This window comes from Nannobrachium achirus (genome assembly GCF_963921795.1).
Source record: "Nannobrachium achirus genome assembly, chromosome: 2".
Taxonomy (NCBI): domain Eukaryota; kingdom Metazoa; phylum Chordata; class Actinopteri; order Myctophiformes; family Myctophidae; genus Nannobrachium; species Nannobrachium achirus.
Window position 1 is genome coordinate 53,114,743 of NC_137811.1, and position 19,385 is coordinate 53,134,127.

Consider the following 19,385-nt stretch of genomic DNA (forward strand, 5'->3'; position numbering starts at 1 on the left):
GACTGACTGACAGACTGACAGCTGGTGGAGGTTTTGATAAGAATGCTCTATTACACTATTTCACCTATTACACTATTAAACACACTTATTGCTAACCAGCCATGGACCCCCTTGGAAACCCCTCAGGGACCCCCAGAGGTCCCCGAACCACACAGCCATGGACCCCCTTGGAAATCCGTCATGGACCTCCAGAGGTCCCCGAACCACACTTTGGGAACCAGCCATGGCTGTACGTGTACCAGGCTGTTGTGAACCAGTAGAAACCCTGGGGGTCCCCAAACCACACTTTGGGAACCAGCCATGGACCCCCTTGTAAACCCCTCATGGACCCCCTGCCTGCCTGCCTGCCTGCCTGTTGATCCTATTACTTGGATGTTAGACTAGCCTACAGCTTTTATTTTGAAGTTGTGTACCATGTGACTTGACACGTGGTCATGTGACATTCATGATGACGATTTCTTTCCTGGACTTGAAAATTGAATAATGGGCCTATTTTTTGTTTGTCGGTTCCAAATCAAATAATACCAAAATATGAATCACACATTCAAAAAATTTAGCAAATTTGAAGCATTTTCCAGATTTTTTTGTGGGCTAGAAAATTGGAAAAATGGGCCCATTTTTTGATTGTTGTAATGGGGTAAAAAATTCAAAAATACATTTTTTAAAGATGTTTTTCCTTTGTTGGTTCCAAATCAAATAATGACAAATACGAATCACACATTTAAAAAATTAAAGCATTTTCCTGATTTTTTTGCAAGCTAGAAAATTGGAAAAATGAACCAATATTTGATTTTATGGGGGAGCTAGAAAATTAGAAAATTGAGAGAAAAATGATTTTTTAAAATTCAATTCCTATTGAAAATCTAACGATACTTTAGTACCCTGACCTATATGTTCCCCATTTTCATGTTTTGAAACTTAATTGCTTTGGCAATGTAATGCCAATAAGGCTCCTTTGAATTGAATTAAATTGTGTAGGCACCACGGTCGGACCCTAGGGGGCGCCAGTGTGTTGGTTGTACCAATAAAAACACTGACACTGCCTGACACACATACACGTGTGTGTGTGTGTGTGTGTGTGTGTGTGTGTGTGTGTGTGTGTGTGTGTGTGTGTGTGTGTGTGTGTGTGTGTGTGTGTGTGTGTCTGTGTGTGTGTGTGTGTGTGTGTGTGTGTGTGCTCGCGCGCGCGCACGCATACTGGCAACAGACAGCAGTCCTTATTGGTCCAGTCCAGCCGCCGTATCAACAGATGTTTGTGTGACTGCGGTACCAGTAGTCTATGGAGCACAGTTGTCTACTTGAAAGGTTGAAAGGTAGGTTTATATGGTTTAAACCCCTCTCTTGTGGTTGTGGTGGTGGTACTGTAGTAGGGTAGACAGTTAGACCGTCATGTAGCCTATTCAGGGCTAGGTAGACAGTGGTGTTTAACCTTTTTCATATCACGGACCCGGGCCCGGTCCATTATATAATGGGCATTGCATTTGAGCCACGCGGACCACCATTTGAAGAGTAGCCGCCGTCCGGTCCAAGGCTAAAACAGAAGATTTTGTCCTCAATTCTATCCATGTGCTCCATGCTGTATTGTTGATGTAGGTAAAAGGCAAACGTTGATCAAAATAACAATTCTTCTTCTAGCCTACATTCTATACTTGTGTAGTCAAGTCATGCAGATGTTTAACAATAATTTAACTCTTGAGGGCGTAAAATGAAACTGTAACGCCTTGTTGGCATGACGGGCACCTCTGATCAGACTGACTGTCATTGTCCAAGTTCAACCTTTAAAAGATAGGCTACTTTGTGAAATGTGTGTCACAATTCGCCAAGCAACCTCAATTAACGGTAACCGGTCTTCTCGCCAAAAATCCAACTCGCCAAATTGGCCACACTCATTGGGCAGGCTTGTCAATGCTCCTGGATTTGCCAGGATGATTGGCAATTACATCTACTTATGTTAAATATTTTCTGGGGGAGGACCCCCAGATGAGAAGTCATTATTAAGGATGTCTTACTTTGCTTCAGTCATCAAATCTGTACACCTACATTTGGCATTTTAAGGCTGAAATTGTACCCATGCTAGTAAAGCAAGCCTGATAAAAGTATCAAACATGCACAAAATTCAACAGAACACAGGAAAATATATCTGTTAAGAAGTTTTGGGGGAAGGACCACCAGACCCCTGTTGGGGAGTTCCGTGCACCCCCTAAAAAATAAATCTCCTGGATTCTCCTGGACTGACAGTCCAATGTTGACAACCCTGCTCATTGGCGAGGTGTCCTAGCAAGTTGATTTGGCGAGTTGGAAATTTGGCGAGTGGACCTGTATTCCAATTAACATGTGTCAGCAGTGTTGGAAAAGTAAAAGTATCAATACTGCAATATAGAAATACGTCTGTCTGTATTACTATGTAAAAGTCTAAGTGAATTCGAAGTGTAGCCTTCTTGAGTAAAAGTATGAAAGTGTTGGCACCAAAAGTAAAAGTACAAAATGTTTGAAAATAGCAGATGTGCTGTATAAGCTCACAATGCGTCGCAGCCAAGGTTAGGTATAAAATAAGGCTAAAGTGGTATGTATGTTTTATAATATAATTTATATCTGCAAAGTAATTAAAGTTTTCTAACACATTTATTGGAGTAAGCTGTAAAAGTACAATATCTGAGATGTATTGGAGTAGAAGTAAAGGGAAATTGGAAATTGAAAGGTAAATACCTCCAAAGTAAACTCCATTTACACTTTGATTCTCTCTCTTCTTCTTCAAAAGTTTGGACACAGCTTCTCACAGAACTTTTGACTGGTATACGGTATAATGCACATCTGTTATGCTGCGATATATGAATCAAGTGTAGACTTCAAGAGATCCACATAAAGTAAATGCTCGTGACATGCTGTTACTCATTGGATACACAATTGATTACATCTGACACAGTAATGTAAACATTTACTTAAGTAATGTACTTGATAAATAATTGCAAACAACAACACCTTGTTTCTTACTCCCATAGCCTCCCACTGAGCATTTTGAGGTTTATTAGTTGCCTAATAGTGGTGTTTTTATCTTCTACACCACGCGTTGAAAATCAGTGTTGTAAAGGTCTAGATTTGCAATTTTTTGCTAGTTGTTTAGTCGGCTATATTTACACGGGTTGCTACACTAGACCACTATTAGTCGGATACAAAAAGTCTACATTTCGCCGTTAGCGGCCGTCGAAAGTAGTGAAAAGTAGGGCGATGGTGGGATTCGATCCATTGATCTCTGGTACTCAAATCGGCGACGCTATCCACTCGGCCATCAATGCTGATATTATAATATAGACTTTCTGGCCGTATTAAAAGGTGACATTGCCCACCTGTGTTCATTTTAGGGTAGTGCGCATTGTTGAGGAAACTAAATGTATTGGGCGCCTAATAAGCCTATAGCGATTACAATTATTTTGTTTAATCAGTACGTATTGAATGATGTGGCGGCCTGGCGGGGGCGGCGCCGCGGCTGTGTTTGACTGTGTGTGTTGCTGTCAGAAATGTAATTCAGAGTAGCATGCTGTCTGGACGTTTCCACTTTACAGTGAGTGACTACACACAATCACGGTAATTAATTAACACTCTACCGGCTTACCGCGCCTTAGTACCAAGGATAACTTTTACATGGTCTAAAGATAGTCGTTGAAATGCTGTATTTAAAACGACTACACCCAGACCGTCCAGACATATACCTTATAGTGATGAATGGCTATTAAAATAATTTTACACCAATATTTGGCTATCAGTTCTGCAACGTGCAGTTGTTTTTTAAATAAATATTTATTAAAACAGGGATTAACTTCGATTGTCTAAATTCTGTCTAAATATAAACGTAGATACGCCGACTATACTTAGTCGGCTAAATCTCGGCTAGATCTAAACTATACTTAATAATGATCAACGGATATTATAATTATGTTAGTCCAATATTAGGAGATCAGTTAAGCACCTTACTGTTGTTTTTTTAATACATAGTTATCGAATTATGGAATACATTGCAAAGTATATTTTCGGTGTGAATATAACCGGATTCCAGCTGGTTGAAATGATGGCTAAAAAATAACTAGTCGTGTAATATCCGACTATTGCTCAGTGGGCTATGATACACAAATAAATAAGACACAAGAAATAGGGTATATTTATTCAGAATTTCACCAGCTTGAAATTGATCACAGTGGGTGGGAGTCTGGGAGATGCTGACGTTGGGTCTATGTGTTTGTTGCAGTCACACAGGTGGGTCCAACTGATGACATTGGTGTTACTGTTGAGAATTAAGAGATCTTTTGATTACACTGGTCCTCACAGATACTGAAGTTGCGTCATGCTTGCATATATTTTGTTCAATTGCAGTGCACGACACAGGGCACAGGAACCAGAATCTCCAGTGAAATGAGAGTGTGAGAGAGATGTAAATTACACACTCAACCAGCACACAGGCACAACTGTCTCATTAAAGGTGATACACCATGAAATTTAACTTTTCCTATTTTAAAACCTTTTTTGGGGTCCCACTAGCACCTTCTATCCTCACAAAGTCCCATTTCTGACCGTTGTGTCTTTCTCTGGTTTTGAGAAGGCGAAGGTTAAAAGTATCCCACGGGTTCTCAAAACAGGCTATCCAGATTTGCTGCCAATTGTGACGTCATCTGCCGATTGTGACGCCGTCATAAAAACCTTTTTTCAAAAAAAATTTTTTTTCAAAAGGATTTTGGGGGGGTGGCGCAGTTCAGGCCAAAGGTGGTACTGCAGCTGAAATGCTCTGAGAGCCATTCAAAAATGAGAGAGGCTCTCTATTCAGGAGTGGTAATTTAGCCTCAAACCTTTTGAAAAACGTTTTTGGGACATAAACAATATGACATAAATACTTTTTAATGCATGGTGTATCACCTTTAACAGTGGTCCTCTGTGTGTTAGGGTTACTCTTACAGTAGCTCTGAGAGAGTGCAAATGGCCCGGAAGGGTCTTTTTGATTCCACACTGCCAGTGTTATAAACGGGTAAGGTCAATTTGTTTACACTCAGAATTAAATTAACACTGAGGAGTTTAGCTACTGTGTATTCAATATAGCTGGTCTGATTTCCCATTGCTGCTTATGTGGTCATTGGTCAAACAATGATGCTTTGATGCCTTTGGCCGGAATGTGATTTAGACCTTGATCCATGGGGAATACCAATCACTGAATGGTCAGCAACAGAACAACATATCTAAATTATCTGCTCGCTCACTCACACGCACATGCACACACATCCTTTCAGTTAATGAGTACCTGTTTGGACGGCGATGGCGTCAACAATTTTGTCATTCATGACGTGCTCTGAATGTGGCATCTACTCTCGTTTTTGAATGGCCATCAATGACACGTCTCCAAGATTTTTGAAAAAGAAATGTACAGTATAACAGTCAAATGTGTTGTTGGACTTTCCTTGGTGGGCATATCGATGTGGTGGTGGCAAACTCATAAACAACACTGTTTGTCAGTGTGAGATAATCAGTATTTATGCTTTCCTTTTTATTGTTAGCAGTTCTGCAGGGTAGGGCTGCCTTGCCTGCATACAGCACAGCATATCGCTAATTCATACTTTGTTGCACGACGGTGCCACTCATTGATTATAACGTGTTTGGCGTATACATTAGTCATTAGCCTGCTAATAGCATTATAAGATGATGACCACCCTGTCCAGCTATCATTGCAGTGCAGGAGGATACATCACATCATGACAGTGCAGAAATACCTTGTGCATCGCCTGAAGGACTGAAGTCAGTCAGAGTTTTGCATGTGTGAGCTGTCACAAATCGATTATATAGGGTAGAAGCGTGCTCACTGAACATTACAACAGTGTTGTTGACTATGCTTCTATAAAGTTTGCCTGCCAACTTTAATAAACCTGCTTCTATAAAGGTTGCCTGCCAACTTTAATAAACCTCAGAAATGGAGGAGTTGGAGTAGGAGAATTTAGGTTTGATTATAATATCTACTGCTCTGGAGTAGGGGAACAAATAATTGTTACAGGCATCCTGCAGGATGTGGACGTCATCGATTCATCTGTGACCCTGTCCAGCATGCTGTTAATCCCTTTCAAATCCCAGATTATGGCTTTATTATTTCTCATGCCTTTTGGGATTGGATGGTGTCTTTTACTTTCATGGCACTTTAGCAGCAAACAATATCATCTACCCACCACCACATGTTTCTACCCCCTCTGCTGACTGCACACTCTAAGACTGTACACTTAGAGTCTTGTGTGAACAAATATGTGTCCATAACTCTGTCATGACTCTATACTAGCCACTTAGTTGATGGAATCCCTCAGCAGTTTTTCTGTCTATCTTTTCCCAAAATAGCCGAATTACAACCTTACAATGTGTCGCAACCCTTGTAGCAGCTTGTAGGTCTGCTATTTCCGCCAAATGCTCATTCCAGGATAGGGGTGCTAGGGTTCATGTGGTTAGGCAACATGATGTGTTGAACAAACGTACTACTAATACAAGTGTATATGTCTTGAAAAGTAGATTTCATTATTCTACAGTTTTGCCCTTTCAGATCTATACAGACCAAATACATGTGCCTAAATCTGGTGAAAATGATTGTTTTATGCTGAAACAAGGGAGTCAATATAATAAATGTTTCTGCTGTAATTGCACATGATGACACTTCATGCACCACTCGTAGATCAACGGTGACTCAAACAGCAGGTAATTCGATGTTGAGGAAAGGTGAACTCATCAGAGGTTAGGAACCCGTTCTACCAGGAACTCTGGATACATCATCATGGCAATTATATTGTCTGTTGCACAGCCTAATGACACAATATCTGTAACAAATATCCGTCTTAAAAAGTTACAGGAGGCCGAAATATAGTCCTATTCCACAGTAATTGCTATTGTTCTTTGGGACAGGACAGATTAAAAAATAGAAAAATCACACCTTGTGTGAAGTGAGCGGTGCTATTTATGAGTTATTTCATCAAGCGTCCCGCTGGCCAATCACAGCGCGTCCTGCAAAGCTTGGCCAATGGGACCCTTGGCGCACAACCAACTTTCTTTTATTTTGGGGGGCCCAGACATTTTTGGGGAACTGGACAAAGCCGGATGTTTGAGTTTAGCTCCTTCCAGGAGTACTGCTGAAAATGGAATGACTTTCTTTTCCCAATGAATTTTGCAGGAACATGGATGTTGCTGCTCCCCATCCTCACCAGCAAAAGGGCTTGGAGCAGCCACCACCATGCTGCACAGACTGAAACCTCCCTCTCTCCGCCATGTCTACCAGCAGTCCCACCCACCAGATAGCCAGGGACTCGGCACCAGGGACGCCTATAGCTACTGCTAACCCCCAGCCTGGCCCAAAGGTCTACTGCAAGCTGTGTCTTAGTGAGCACCCGTCAGCAGCTACCAGTAAACTGCACACCTGCAACTGTGTCTTCTGCACACAGGTCGGTAGACAAGGGCTGTGTGTGGAATGTCAATGAAAATACAACCCAGACACATGAAAATACAGCCCAGACATTTTTGGGGAACTGGACAAAGCCGGATGTTTGAGTTTAGCTCCTTCCAGGAGTACTGCTGAAAAAAGATGTGACATGGAATGACTTTCTTTTCCCAATGAATTTTGCAGGAACATGGATGTTGCTGCTCCCCATCCTCACCAGCAAAAGGGCTTGGAGCAGCCACCACCGGGCTGCACAGACTGAAACCTCCCTCTCTCCGCCATGTCTACCAGCAGTCCCACCCACCAGATAGCCAGGGACTCGGCACCAGGGACGCCTATAGCTACCGCTAACCCCCAGCCTGGCCCAAAGGTCTACTGCAAGCTGTGTCTTAGTGAGCACCCGTCAGCAGCTACCAGTAAACTGCACACCTGCAACTGTGTCTTCTGCACACAGGTCGGTAGACAAGGGCTGTGTGTGGAATGTCAATGAAAATACAACCCAGTATTTAGCTAGATTTACAGCTCTGAGGTCTTGCATAGCATGTACACTGTTGTTAGGTTATGGCAGATGTTTGGGAAATTGCCAGACATTCTTTCATTGCTTTCTTTGACTAAAGATTGAAATAAATAAATGTTGAGATCATTGGCATTCACGACCTTCATTGGCATTGACGACCTTTTCCGCATGTCACTCGGACTCACTCCCCAGCTCTCCCCTCATTTCGTGTCAGTCTACCGTCCTATCCAATAAAGGCAAGAAACGCCCAGAAAAACAAATCGTTAAGGTAACTCTGAGGAGAATTGTTGCTTAAAATAAAATGCAATAATGTCAGCAGTCATTAGATTGAAACATGTTGAAAGTGGAACTGGTGAAATTATTTTAACAACAAAAAATTACTTTTCTGAACATACGTTTTTTTACATTTTGTCTGGGCAGTAGTGAATAGTGATGCGCGGGTCAGATTTTTTTCATAACCTGCACTGCCCACAGGCCCACAGCCCGCCCGCCCGCGCCGCAGAACAATATACAAATCAACGAAGCCGCCCGCCTCGCAACCCGCGACCAATTTAAAAAAAAGATGGTATATCATCTCCACAATAGCTCATCTTTATATACGGCTCTTCTAAGTACCCAAAGTCGCTTTACAGAAAGGTTTACAGTAGCACAATATTGTCATGGGCTAAATAAACAAATGTGTTGTTAAAATTGGGGTTTAGCCTAAAAGACATTCATTCAAAGACGTTCATTCTCTCTAAATCGCGAGGGCATCGTCGGGGTAAGAATGGTGTTTCAGGTTTTATGTCAAGCATATTTATACAGCGCCTCGCACTTTAAACAGACAGCAAAAGACGGACAATATTAAATCCTGTTGGTTATTGATTAATCACCAGATTGGAGAGATGGGAGCGACTCGAGGTGAGCGTGGTTGGTTCATTCAGTCAAAAAATCTGTCTCACTTGCGAAAGTTGTGTTTCAAATCGTATCCGTTGACTGGCTGGTTATATAACTTAACCGACACAAAGTATTTATAAACGGACTTGTGTGGATGACAGAGACATATACGTGAAATCCTGATCAGCGACACACGCTTAATTGTTTGTGTATTCTTCTCTGCTGTGCTCATTGTGTCTGATGGTGTCAGAATGGTGTCAGAGGGCGCGAATGTTGGCAAAATGTGGTTCACGGTCCCAACAGGAGCGGAATTGGGACGGTCCTCGCACCAAGGAGCGGAGGAGAAACCTCGCTCCTCTCTGGCGCAACAAAAAGTGATAGCTGAGTGGTTAGTGTCCATACCTAGGACTCCGGAGGCCCCAGAGGTCGCAGGTACGATTCCCCGCTCCAGCTATGACTGCTCCCCTCCCGCTCGCGCTCCTTGTGGGCAGCACTGGGTTCAACTGGGTTAAGCTGAAAAAAGCAGCTGGGTTGGGCTGCAAATATCTGAATTTCCCTCGCGGGAGGAGTATGTAACTATTATTAATATTATTAAAACTCGCTCGCTCGTGCTCGTACGCAAAACGTTGTATTCTTATTTTTATAGGCCTACTCTTATTAAGAATAAAAGGAAAATTAGAACAGGTGATTATTCTTATTTATTTTTTGCACATGAGAATGGTGATAACCTGCCCGCCCGCTGCCGGCCAATTGAGTCTGAAACCTTGACCCACCCGCCCGGTTGCGGGCGGGTTGGCGGGCGGGTGGGGGCACCGGGTCGGCCCGCGCATCACTACTGGGCAGTATATTGGTGCCAAACTAGTACAAGATACACTCTGTGATTCTTGCCTTGTTGGCTTTAGCAAACAGGCCTGCAAGCCGTTGCAATATCTGGTCTTGCATAATTAATGTAAACCTCACTGTGCCGCTTGACTTCTGTGGCCCCTTTAACTAAGAACCAACCCTACAACCCTTTATTTGCTAATATTAATTGTGTTACTGCAACATGAACATAAGTGTCCTTATATTAACATATGTTATATACGATAAGAAGATAAGAAAACTTTATTGTCCATCAAATTTTGCATGGATGTAATCTACAATGGAATCTGTCTGACACACAGGCAGTCAGTCAGTATGCAACAGTAAAACATACATAAAATACTCAATGCATTAAAACTATATAAAATGCATCCCATGACATAGCAACAGTGATCAAGGGCTGTGGGGGTTGGAACTATTCAAACATTTTCTTATTTAAAATCTCCACTGCAGTTGGCACAAATTATATCTTGTAACCCTTCTTCTTTGCTAGAGGTACTCTAAGCCTCCTGCCCGATGGTAACAGCTCAAATGAGGAGCGAAGAGGGTGGGTAGAGCTGTTATGAATCTCAATTGCCTTTTTGGTTATGGTGCGGTATATCGTGAAGTTGCAATTGTTTCTAATGATTTTACTTGCCTGATTAACTAACTGGGTGAGCTTTTTCCTGAAAGGTTCCCATACCAGGAGACAATGTTAAAAGTGAGAACGCTCTCAGTAAGTGACCTATAGACCATCGTTCAAAACATTGAATGAAATACAAAAATGACTTGCTTCCTCTCAATCCTCTGTCTTTGCAGATTTCCAGTATGGCCCCAGCTGATCAAGTGGAGCTATACCAACGCCTGAATTTTGAAAGAGGTCAGTGTAATGTAGTAATGTTAGCGCACTGTTGACTGGTGAAAGACAGTTGGCTATTTCAGGCTTCACACTCACTGGAGTGTTAAGCAATCCCACTGAATTCTGAGCTTTACATGCCTTGCATATTGTGGGCCTCCAACCCAGCCTCTTAACCTAGATAAAACATGACACAGTGAATATCACCACAACGCTACAAAACAGTGTTTCTAAATTGCAGTAGGAGCGAGATCATTTAGCGACCTACAACCGGGTCGCGACGTGGTCGGTAGTTTTCAGCGACCGGGTCGCTAAATCGAGCGACCGGGTCGCTAAATCACCGACCGCGCCGCTAAATCGACCGACCCGGTCGCTAAATCTACCGACCTGCCTGCAGTTTTAGGTCGGTAGATTTAGCGACCCGGTCGGAAGATTTTGCGCCCCAGTCGGTCGATTTAGCGACCCGGTCGCTCGCTTTAGCGACGCGGTCGGTGATTTAGCGACGCGGTCGGTGATTTAGCGACCCGGTCGGGAGGTTGCGTGGCAGGTTAGCCTAACTGAGGTAACGGTCGGGAGGTTGCGTGGCAGGTTAGCCTAACTGAGGTAAGGTTACTGAGGTTAGGTTTAGGGTTAGGGTTAGGGTTAGGGTTAGGGTTAGTAGGTCGGTGGAAGCGACCACCGGTCGGTGGATTTACCTACCCGGTCGCTGGATTAGCGTCCCAGTCGGTGGAATTAGCGTCCCGGTCGATGGAATTAGCGTCCCAGTTGGTCGATTTAGCGACCCGGTCGCTCGCTTTAGTGCCGCGGTCGGTGATTTAGCGACCCGGTCGCTCCATTTAGCGACCCGGTCGCTCGCTTTAGTGCCGCGGTCGGTGATTTAGCGACCCGGTCGCTCCATTTAGCGACCCGGTCGCTCGATTTTGCGACCTGGTCGCTGAAAACTACCGACCACGTCGCGACCCGGTTGTAGGTCGCTAAATGATCTCGCCCTCTCTCCTAAATTGTGTGTTACTTAGATACTAAGGCAAATCAAGGTGATGAACTGTATGAAGTTTAACTGTGTGTACGATAGTACCTTGTGTGTTGTGTGTGTGTGTGTGTGTGTGTGTGAAAGAGAATAATGTATCGCTGTCTGAGAGAGAGAGACTGTAGACATTTACAAATTGCATTCTGCATTCTGGTTTGTCCTGAGGCTATTAGCAGTAGCACTGGTGGGAAAACAATTCACAGTGAAACCAATAATAGTCATTGTTTACTCTGGCCATAAATCATAAGACATGATGTTGGAAGCAGTGTAAAGTACAAAGTACAGGCTGTTTTGTATGAGACAAGCTGTTATGGTTCATAATACAAGTACAGTATATGGGTAGAGGGAATCTGTTTGCAAACCATCATTATGCTTTAATCTTTGTATTGGTTGCAAAATATTTGTCTTTCCTTAAATGCTGTGACAAGAACATCTGAGATTATCTCTCAATCCTTCCTCTTTTGCAAGCTGTCGCTGTTGAAAGCTACTGTAGTTTTTGTGGCTTTGTTTTTTGTGCCTCATAGAAAAACAATAGTCCTTATTGTAGCAACTACTTCCCAATAACCAAACCATTGGCAGGAACTGTGTGATGTGTTTAAACTCCAAACAAAAGCAGAAAACCTCTTGCTGTTAAGTTGATTGATTGAGACAAAATAATAAGGTCCAAAAATGTTTACTGATAATTTGATGAATTGGTATGGCGTAACATACTACTCAATGCAAAGAAAATAACGTGCTCAAACAAGTCTTATGAAACCCAATATAAAATAATACACAAACTACATGTTTCCCCAGTAATAAGAAGTAAATAATATGACCCCTTATGCTCTCCCCTATGTCCTAGGTGTAAAAGTGAACAAGGTACCTATACCCATATGATTTGGACTTGTCCACAAATTAGGACCTTTTGGATCTTAAATTGACTGGAACTAAAATACCCTTGAATCCACTTTACTATGTCCTAGGGGAAGACATTAATATTGCATTATTAAAAGGAAACCAACAATTACTAAGAGTGTTGCTCTATGCTGCCCGGCTGTCGGTCCTCAGCAAGTGGATAGAGGACAGTCCTCCAGATACCTTGCTGTGGCTGGGGAAAGTGCTGGGCCTGGTACCTCTGGAGAGGCTTTCCTGTGTGCTCTGGGGCACACTGGCTGAATTCGTGGAAACATGGCGGCCATTGGCACCAAGTATGGGGAATGAGTGGTTCAGAGTCCTATGTATTGGAGTGACAGAGAATAATAGCTAATAGAAAATGTTATCAAATGTGAGGCAGGGGATGGATATGGATGGCAGAGATATGGGAGAGATGGTGGTGGTGGTAGTATTATAGGGGTGATTACTATTGTACTTGGTGTGAATAATTACTTTATGATTTTATTATTACCATTATTATTATTTTTGTTTTGTCTTTGATGTTCATGGTCTATTGTTCAGTTTGTGACGTAGTGTCAAGTGGTGTCTTATGTATGTTTTGATGTAGTGTCAAGTGATGTCTTGTGTATGTTTGTGAGGTCTTCCTTATAATAAAAAATATTGAAACAGATAATTTGATGAATGAAACTGAAATCAAAAACGTAGTTCAAGCGTCGGTTAAACACAGTGGTGTGATGTGGATTTTTTAAGTAGAGGTACTCTATTTTCATGACGTCAAATGCACGTTACGTGCACACGCATGCCATGGGTGTAACTCTTTTATTTGAAAGAACAATGAGTTGTCTCTTAAAAAAATGAACAGAGGTACAACTGTAAAACATTAGAGATTCGGTACAGAAGAATAATTTGATGCAGCCTCTTAAAGACGTGATTCCAACTTTTGCCCCAACAACTGAAGCTGCCATTTCATCCTCCTGGCTACTGTAGGAGTACAGCTGGACCCCAGTAAAGCCTGGTGCCCTGTGGTCCAATGCCAGGCAGTGTGCAGTTTGAGGCCTGGCACAGAGGGTCAGCCCACTTCTGTGAACTGCCTAACTTGTCACACTGTCTTCTGCTCTGGATGCCGAGGGCCATGGCAGGTCGGGCACACCTGTCCTGAGCGCCAGCCCATGATGTCACACTCACCCTCCCATGAAAGCAGGTCAGTCACCAGTCACAGCTCCCTGCTGCCACAATCCCTCAACTGCACTTTGAAATTTATATTTTGTTGAAATCAGGTGACAGCAGTGCACTAATTCAATACTTTATGTTCTCTGTCTACTAGTTACCTAGCAGACACTCAAAACTGAATAAATACTTTAGTTTGCTGTTCCAAGATAAATTTGTCTGTGCTGTGGTTCAGTATTCGTCAGCAGTGGCCTCAACCGCCTCTTAACAATCTCTATGCCATTGCAATGCCAAACTGACAGAGCCTGGTGGCGAATTAATCACATTGTTTCTCTGCCAATAAGATGATAGACAAGTAGCCTTTTATTCTTCAAAATGCATTACTTTCCCGTGCAGTGCAAAAGCTTTTACATTTTAGAATGAGAAGGTACGATATTATGACGAGTAATATTTTGGCCTTTTGATTTGGGCTTGAGAATGGCCTGGGGTTTACTTGTCGCTTTAAATTGGTTTTCCCATATCATGTTTATTTAAACACTACTAAAATGTTTGTCTTCAGTATACATACAAGTGAGCACTTACTGCTGCTAAATAAAGATGACAGGCCATTCCTCTAGAGAGCACTGGGGTCCTCATGCCTTAACCCTTGCTCTTGTTCTGGTTCTCTCTCCCAGTCCACTATCATGTGTTATATCCAATATCCTCTGTATTCTTCTCTGTCCATTATTCTGTCCACAGGGCCCAGTCCAGTTGTGATTCTGACATGCCAATCAAACAGTGTCCTATGTGTGGCATTTACATAGAGAGGAACCAGGGTTGTGCCCAGATGTTGTGTAAAAGCTGCAAACACACATTTTGCTGGTACTGCCTGCAGAATCTGGATGTGAGTGTCCCCTAACTGTTATACCTGTATACAATGGTTCTGTGATTATCACAGAACTTGTTAGTGAGAGGTTATACATGACATGAATAAAGATTCTATGACTTGATTATGTATACAGCTTTCGCTGTATTTAATGGCTTAATGAAGTGTTCTGTATATGGCAATCACAAAACATTAGCTCTCATTTACTGCTTTACTATCTTTGGTTTGCGTGGGAATGCCCTTGGTGATCACTGTGGATACTGGATATCAGCCTGAGTCTGAACATGCTTGCGTTTGTTTGTACTTGCAGGGTGATATATTCCTGAGGCATTATGATAAGGGGCCATGCAGAAACAAGCTGGGCCACTCCAGGGCCTCTGTCATGTTGAATAGAGCACAGGTGAGGTTATTGTATGTTCTGTAACAGTTTCCAAGGCAAAGAAATATTCTGTCTGCCTGTCAGAGTTCCTCATTATCTCCAATAGGCCAAGATTATGTTTTCGCCCCTAACGCGCGCGTGCGTGTGTCTGTGTCCGTCCTTTCGTTGGTGTGTGTCTTGTGTAGCTCGATCAGCGTCAATATTACATGCACACTGAGTGTGCCACAGGCCAAGAAAGACACTCCACCACATTTCTTTTAAATCGGCCACACGGTGGTGCTATAACAGGCCATTTTACACTTAGGCCTTTAACTCTTGAACCATAGATGTACAATCAAAAAATAAGTTGGAGTGTCCACCCTTTTACTGTGAAAAAAAGAAAAGAAAGAAATGAGAGAGAGAAGAGACTTTGCTGACATGTATCATGTACAGGCCAATCTGGCTAGCCATCGTCAAAGAAAACTTCCTTTTGACATGAAGTCTGTTCTCGAGAGACTGTGTACAGACAGACAAACAGCCAGACAGACAGACAGAATAAGGTATAGGGTCAAACTAAGTATGAACAGTTTGATGTGCTGTGATGAGATACAGTATACGGTATTTGGAACGTTTTAAGGTACTATAATAGTTGGTAGATCAGCATCAATTCACCACAATGGATGTGGATAACACCACAATGTGTACTTTAAGCAGAGCTTTTTAGACCATACTGCTGTACTAGCAAACATGTTAATGAAGACAGCAATCAATCAGTTATTTTGTTATGTGGTGTTAGCTTGTAGATCAGTTCTTTGTGGTACAGTGTATTAGCTTGGAGATCAGCTCTTTTCTACTTTTCTACAGCTCTTTTTCTACTATTTTGGCCGCGCAGAGAAGTTTTGGGGCGGCGAGGCGAGGGGACGCGGTCCCGTGAAATTCCCGCAAGCGTGCTCGTTTGTGCATGCGTACGCAGGCGGTGAGAGCTGGATTGTGTTCATCTTTGTGAAATACCACGCAGCGTTTATTTGAGCGAGTGTGTTTGTGTCCAGTGTTGTACCCGAACGCGTTCAATGAACGATCGTTCATGAACACGTTCATATTTTGGGCGAACGTGAACTGAACACTCTTTATTTCCGCTTGATGAACGTTATTGTCGAACGCGTTCATTCTGATGTCCGTGAACGGCGCTCGTCGGCCCCTTCGTGCGGCGGTCCGCGGTCGCCTGTCCTCTCCTCTTTCTTTGCATTCACATGCTCCAATTGAGCGGTGCTGTCTGCAGCTGTGTGCTTCTCTTTACAAGAAGTGCTGAGTCTCCTCCTCGTTACGTTGTCTCCTACCCAAGTAAAGCCTGACTATACTTCGTCGTGTGACGTGTGTTGCATGCCGAAATAGCTGATCTGCAAGCTCACAATGCATCGCATCCACGAGACAACGTGAGCTTCAAGATCAGCTATTTTAACGAAAGGACGGTTAGAAACGTCTGCCTTCACAATAAGGGTGAGGAAGACTGGGCATTGGGCACCTAAATATTGTGGACACCTCAATGAAGTTGGATGAAATAATTGCTGTGTGTGGTTCTATATGGGCTGTTTCAATAATTTTGACAAATAATTGCTTGCAGCAACGTCTAAAAAATACATTTGAATAGCCAAAAGTATAAAAATATTATGGTTAAAAAAAGAATGAAAAAGAACTAAGTTAATTCTAAGTTCATTTTGAGGAACCATGAACTTTAGTTCAAAATGTAGAATTATGAACTGTGAAATGAACTAGTTCATTTTAGAAGTTTTGAACTTGAACTCTGCAACACATTCAAGAAAGATTGACACCCCTTTACTGTTCAATGTTTTTTTTGTATCTGTGAGACATAATACACATACAGTACATGCCTGCGCGAATACGAATACGCTTGACACGACAGGTTGTAAACTACTAAATAATGTTGCATAAAAGAAAAACAATATAGCAGATTAACAGAGTGGTAAATTACAATGATGAAGAGTGCTCACCACATGTAACCAAGCGGCCCTGACCCAAATAGCGTTTGTCTAACTGTAGGCAACGTTATCCCAGTTTGCTATGTCATTTTCTGTAACCATTTTTTGTTAGGTTAGTGTGGACTTTAAGTAATAAGTAGCTTTCACCATTGTTTGGTTCTAGTTCTAGTTTCAACCAATAAAGTTTCTGTGGAAAAACACTGGTGGAAAAGTAATAATCATCAGCTTGTTGATCAGTTCTTTGTGATGAATTGCTGGCTGGTAGATCAGTTCTATATATAAGTTCTTGTATAAGTTCTTTACGACACTTTGTTTGCTTGTAGATCAGTTGTTTTTGGCAAGTGACACCATCAGAATATAAATTGGTAAATTGACATGTGTTATTGTGCCCCTCCACAGGTGGTGGGAATCCTGGTTGGAGTCAGTGTTATCGTGTTGGTGACATCACCACTTCTCCTGCTCGCCTCCCCTTGCATTCTGTGCTGTGTTTGCAAACCCTGTCGAGGGAAGAGGAAGAAAACTAAAAAGGACCACAGCCGGCCAGACGCAGTTTCATCATAATAAAACGGCACCCCTACTTGCATTGGCCCAGGCTAGAACCAGTGTCTTATGCCACCCGGCGGTTCTAGAATGTCTTCACTTTCTTTCTTTCTGGGTTTAATTGTAATATGGATAGAATGGACATGGACAACCCTACGAAACACTGGAATTTCAAAAATAGCAGATATACAAGCTCACAGCGCGGCACCGAGTGCCGCGCTGCGAGCTTGTAGATCTGCTATTTTTGAAAAGTCGTGAAAATGTGAGCAAATGTTTCAATATATATTTTTCAAAGCAGACTTTTGTAACTCAAATCTCTGCTTCTGGGGGTCCCTCGAACAACATATTTTGACATGGGGGTCTGCGGCCGAATAAATGTAATTTTGGGGGTCCTTGACATGAAAAAGTTTGAGAACAGCTGATTTAGAGGAAGGATTTAGAAGTCGGGTCAAAGATCGGGTCAAAGATATTCAAAGACTTGCACTCATTTTCATGATTTTTCAAAAATAGCAGCTCTACAAGCTCGCAGCGCGGCACTCGGTGCCGCGCTGTGAGCTTGTTTATCTGCTATTTTTCAATAGTTAAAGCATAAAAATAATGGTTAAAGTGGTTAAAATCTAACGCGACTCGGGCGCGTTCCAGGTATTTGAGAGTTAAGCAGTGGGGCCATCGTACTTTCTCAAGATAATTGTCATGGGAATCAATGAGCAGAGGTTGAGAGATGTCATCGCTGAAGACGCATGGGAGTTCTTGGGACAACGCTAGTGATACAGTGACGGTTACAGTATTTTCTGGACTATAAGGCGCACCTGACTATAAGGCGCACTGTCAATGAATGGTCTATTTTCAAACTGTTTTCATATATAAGGCGCACCTGACTATAAGGCGCACATAATAGACGCTACCGTTGCGTTATGCATCAAACAGATGGAGCTGTGCTAAAGGGAATGTCAATGCCAATGAATGATCCATATATAAGGCGCACTGGACTATAAGGCGCACTGTAGTTTTTTGAGAAAATTAAAGGCTTTTAAGTGCGCCTTATAGTCCGGAAAATACGGGTATGTAGGTAAAATGGCACACACACAGGGTGCCAGGGCGTGAACTGCACCTAGCCCTTCACTCTGATATCATTCTCGAATTACATGTTGAGAATGGGGTTCAGCACCCACCGTACACTTACCAAGTTGCTTAAGGGGCACAAGAGGCATTAAGTAAAAGTGACTTAGAGACTTTCCTGGACAGTCTTGATTTTGCCCACATCCCACACTTTTGCACAGACACATGCAGTTCAGTGAAGCCTGATTTATATTACGTTGAATGATTGTGTCGCTTGCCACACCAAGCTACACTATATGGCGGAGTATGAGTTCAGCTTAAGATGTAAACACTATTCTCATGTGCCAAATGTCATGATGCCACACCAGTCTTTGTTAGGTGCACAAGTGCCTCACCCTACAGTGCCTGGTATTTGGTAGTATTTGTTTTGCCTTCTATTTTATCCAGTTTTATGCAAAACCTCGGGTGGTGTTGGTCTTCCTACAAACAGCAACGTCATATATCGTCTCTTGTGTCGTTTGAGAGGCTCATTTATTTTGGTTCGGCTCTGTCTAAACTATGGAGCATGATTCGACCCTTAATCTCACGAAGGGACAAAACTCCCTATACAAAACGAAAGCAATATCATATTTTGCACTGTATTATGTGCTGGGTAAATGTTATAGGGCTTCAACCATGCACAGGGACATGCTTTGAGTTTTTGATGTTTTCACCTGGCATTTGTTCCAGACCAAAGGCTCTGATGTATGTATATCTGTTGTAATGAATGTAAATATGTATTTATGGTTTGTGTGTTGGTGTCCTGCTATCGTTTCTATTTCTCTGTTGATGTTTCCGCATCAAATATTTTAGTGCCATTGTATTTAAAATAAACATATTGAACATGCATTAACTAGTTATTTTGTGTGTGTGTGTGTGTGTGTGTGTGTGTGTGTGTGAGAAATACTTACAGTATATGTATGGTAT

The 19,385-nt window shown here is 42.4% G+C and overlaps 1 protein-coding gene and 1 long non-coding RNA gene across 3 annotated transcripts; both read left to right on the forward strand.

Annotated features, from left to right (window-relative positions):
- The first annotated feature begins 1,270 nt into the window (after positions 1–1,270).
- LOC308307604 lies at positions 1,271–7,272 on the forward strand. Its single transcript, XR_013963227.1, has 3 exons — positions 1,271–1,313; positions 4,366–4,471; positions 7,178–7,272. It is a non-coding gene; the product is annotated as an uncharacterized lncRNA (long non-coding RNA).
- Positions 7,273–7,309: 37 nt separating this feature from the next.
- On the forward strand, positions 7,310–17,838 carry rnf144b (ring finger protein 144B). Of its 2 annotated transcripts, XM_080752814.1 has the most exons (7): positions 7,310–7,445; positions 7,628–7,895; positions 10,494–10,554; positions 13,421–13,634; positions 14,339–14,483; positions 14,776–14,865; positions 17,220–17,838. In XM_080752814.1, the coding sequence occupies exons 2-7, from the start codon at positions 7,722–7,724 to the stop codon at positions 17,379–17,381; spliced, it is 846 nt and encodes a 281-aa protein (XP_080608940.1). In that variant the 5' UTR covers positions 7,310–7,445; positions 7,628–7,721; the 3' UTR covers positions 17,382–17,838. The 2 variants fall into 2 exon arrangements, with proteins under 2 accessions (XP_080608940.1, XP_080608941.1); XM_080752815.1 differs by lacking the exons at positions 7,310–7,445; positions 7,628–7,895 and adding an exon at positions 9,938–10,410.
- Positions 17,839–19,385: the final 1,547 nt, after the last annotated feature.

Coding starts and splice junctions, on each gene's coding strand:
- rnf144b (XM_080752814.1), top strand. CDS start 7,722: ATGTCTACCAGCAGTCCCACCCACCAGATAGCCAGGGACTCGGCACCA. Junction 7,896..10,493: donor ACTGTGTCTTCTGCACACAG/GTCGGTAGACAA, acceptor CTGTCTTTGCAG/ATTTCCAGTATGGCCCCAGC. Junction 14,866..17,219: donor TCATGTTGAATAGAGCACAG/GTGAGGTTATTG, acceptor GCCCCTCCACAG/GTGGTGGGAATCCTGGTTGG.